A 3,411-nucleotide genomic window follows, 5' to 3' on the forward strand; every position below is an offset into this window, starting at 1 on the left:
GCACCGAGCAAGAGGAGAAGGATTAATCTTTACCCACAAAGCGTTGAAAACTGTTATCCAATCTAAAGACATAATCTCTCGTAAGGAAGCCTTGCTCATATTGTGAGTGTGGCAAGTATTTAGTGACCATTGTACTTTACTTTTAAATGGGAAATCAAATGTCCTAAGTACCAACAAATACAAGGAATGTGAGAATATTGCAAGTGTTTTAAAACCATGTTGGCCCATCAGGAAGCACAGTCATGTGATGTAGAAAAATATAGACCCGACCCAGAGGCACTAACCAAGAAAGAAGAATCATACACATGCAGTGAGAGCTGTAGTTTGTCATCACTAGTAAAGCAACATCAGCAAACACACACAGGAGAAAAGCCATTCGGATGCTGTGATTGTGTGAAAAGTTTTAGTCGATTATCAAACCTGCAAAGACATCAGCAAACACACACAGGGGCCAAGCCATACCATTGCAGTGAATGTGTGAAGAGCTTCAATCGGTTATCACACCTACGAATACATCAGCGAACACACACAGGGGAGACACCATATCATTGTAGTGAATGTGTGAAGAGCTTCAGACGGTTATCACACCTACAAACACATCAGCGAACACACACAGGAGAGAAACCATACCATTGCAGTGAATGCGTGAAGAGCTTCAATCATTTATCACAACTACGAATACATCAGCGAACACACACAGGGGAGAAACCATACCATTGCAGTGAGTGTGTGAAGAGCTTTAGCCACTTATCAACCCTACAACAACATCAGCGAACACACACAGGGGTAAAACCATATAATTGCAGTGAGTGTGGAAAGAGTTTCAGTGTGTTATCACATCTCCAACGGCATCAGCAAACACACACAGGAGAAAAGCTATTCAAATGCAGTGAATGTGTGAAAAGTTTCAGTCGATTATCAAACCTGCAAAGACATCAGCGAACACACACAGGGGAGAAACCATACCATTGCAGTGAATGTGTGAAGAGCTTCAGTCAGTTATCACACCTACGAATACATCAGCGAACACACACAGGGGAGAAACCATACCATTGCGCTGAATGTGAGAAGAGCTTTAGTCTGTTATCAAACCTCCAAAGACATCACCGAACACACTTGAGGAGAAACCATACCATTGCAATGAATGTGTGAAGAGCTTCAGTCGTTTGTCATACTTCGAAATACATCAGCAATCACACACAGGTGTAAAAACCATACCATTGCAATCAATGTGTGACGAGCTGCAGTTATTTTTCAGATCTCCAAAAACATTAGCAATCACACACAGTGGAAAAACTGTACCATTGCAATGAATGTGGAAGTAGTTTTAGTGATTCCCCAAATCCCAGGATTCATCAGCAAACATACAGAGAAGAAAGCCCATTCAAGTTCACTGAGTGTGTGAAGAGCTTTAGTCAATTATCAGTCCTAAAACAGCATCAACAAACACACACTGGGGAAAGACCATTCAAATGCAGTGCATGTGGAAGTAATTTTAGTGAATCTTCAACATTAAGGAAATATCAGTGAATAAACACAGGGGAAAAGCCATTCGAGTGCACTAAATTTGTGAAGAGTTTTAATCGATTATCAGCTCTCCAAAGCCATTAGCAAACACACACTGGGTAAAACTAATGAAGTGCAGCAAATGTGTGAAGAGTTACAGTTGCTTAGCACACCTCCAAAGACATTATCAAACACACACAAGGGAAAAAACATACAACTGCACTGAATGTGTGAAGAGCTGTAGTCTTTTATCTCACCTCCAATACCATCTTCGAACACACAAAGGTTTATTCAAATTCAGTGAATAAGAGAACAGCTTTAGTCAATACCAAGCCTACATAGCCATCAGCAAATTACAGAAGATGACAACATTTTAATTTTGTGGGACATTCAAATGCCAGATGCCAAAAATGTTGATGATAGAAGCCCGACTAGTCAGAAAAGAAGAAACACCCACCTATTTGAGGAATTATAAAAGAGTCTGTTGTCAGTGATTGATTATTTCATTTCTCTATATATAAGAAAAAGAAAAGAAGTTGCAAGCAACACAATAAGACATCAGCAGAGTGCAGAATAAAAGAAAAGACAGTGTTTTCCCTCTGATGAAGTAGAGCTGTAAAGAAAAACTTCCGTGCACACCTGATCACGCTACCTGTAAAAGCAACACTGTGAACAGTGCTTGGACTAACAAGTTTATTTTCAGCTTTAGGTATCAGTTCTAAAACCTATAAACCCAACACACTTGAACTGATTTAACGAGCACAAACTGGAGAATATTCAGAGCTGATTGTGGTGTTTGGGCGCTGTATGCAACATTGATGATTCTGTGACATCGGTCAGAGAACATTGCCCAGAAGCACAAGAAGTGAAAGACGGAAACATGAGCTGTAACTCTCAGGGTTAGTGCTTGGAGTGCACAACATTTACCTCCCAAGAGCTGACGCTGGAGAAGTGATGCTCATTTCCATCATCACATGCATCTGTAAATGCTTCCACCATAGCGTTTCTTCCCCAGTGGTGTCCAACAACTGTATCCTTGAGAGATTGGACGGATCACCACGTCTATGTAAATTATTAATTGCTAGATTAATTGTATGTAAATACATTTTATGGGTTTTTTATTTGCAGAGAATCATTCAACCAAATCCAGACTGGATTGTCACATGTGGACCCTGCAGTGGTGCCTGTGCGGGCAGTGGCTATAGTACGGGGGAGATCTGTCGGTCCCCATCATAATCTCCCTCAGTCCTGCAACAGGAGTAGTTCAGAGGGGGAATGAGGTGAACATGAATTGCAAGATGGCCTTTGCTCCCCCTTCAGTCATGGCTACTCTAGTCACTAATGCTTCCACTTCGGGGTGAGGAGCTTGCCTAAGGGATCTGGTGATCAGAGGCCTTTTCGAACAGAACCTGTTGTTCCGGAAAGCAGTGTGGGCATTGTGGTGGGCACTCAAGGCCTCCTTCTACTCCATCCAAGGTTGGTCTGTCCAGATCCTGGCAGACAACTCTGCAGCATTGTGTTATGTCAATACGCTCGGAGGAATAGGGTCTCATCTCACTTGCCTGTAAGCTTTAACACTGGTCTTTGGCACACCTCCAAGGGATTTGGATGACTACCGACCAACTAGCAAAGTGTCCCTGAATATCAAAGCCAACAGCCTCAGCTGGCGTTATCTTGCCGATCATGAGTGGTGTATGCTATGGATATTAGCCCAGGGCATCTTTACCCGGTGGGGTACTCCTCCGACAGACTTGTTTGCCTTTTCTGTAAATGCTCAATTCCAGCAGTTCTGTGCCCTCCAGTGCCCATTCATGGGATCATTGGGAGACATGTTTCAGTTGAGGTGGAACTTTGAACTACGCTACACTTTTCCTTTGATTTCTTGAGTTCTGCAGAAGTTACACC

The 3,411-nt window shown here is 42.4% G+C and overlaps 1 protein-coding gene across 1 annotated transcript; it reads left to right on the forward strand.

The window, feature by feature from the left end:
- Window positions 1-216: 216 nt before the first annotated feature.
- On the forward strand, window positions 217-1,375 carry LOC138278792 (zinc finger protein 436-like). Its single transcript, XM_069219307.1, has one exon. It carries the CDS (start codon window positions 217-219, stop codon window positions 1,150-1,152), a length of 936 nt encoding a protein of 311 aa, XP_069075408.1. The 3' UTR covers window positions 1,153-1,375.
- Window positions 1,376-3,411: the final 2,036 nt, after the last annotated feature.

The sequence above is a fragment of the Pleurodeles waltl genome, unplaced genomic scaffold, assembly GCF_031143425.1.
Source record: "Pleurodeles waltl isolate 20211129_DDA unplaced genomic scaffold, aPleWal1.hap1.20221129 scaffold_58, whole genome shotgun sequence".
NCBI classification, from domain to species: domain Eukaryota; kingdom Metazoa; phylum Chordata; class Amphibia; order Caudata; family Salamandridae; genus Pleurodeles; species Pleurodeles waltl.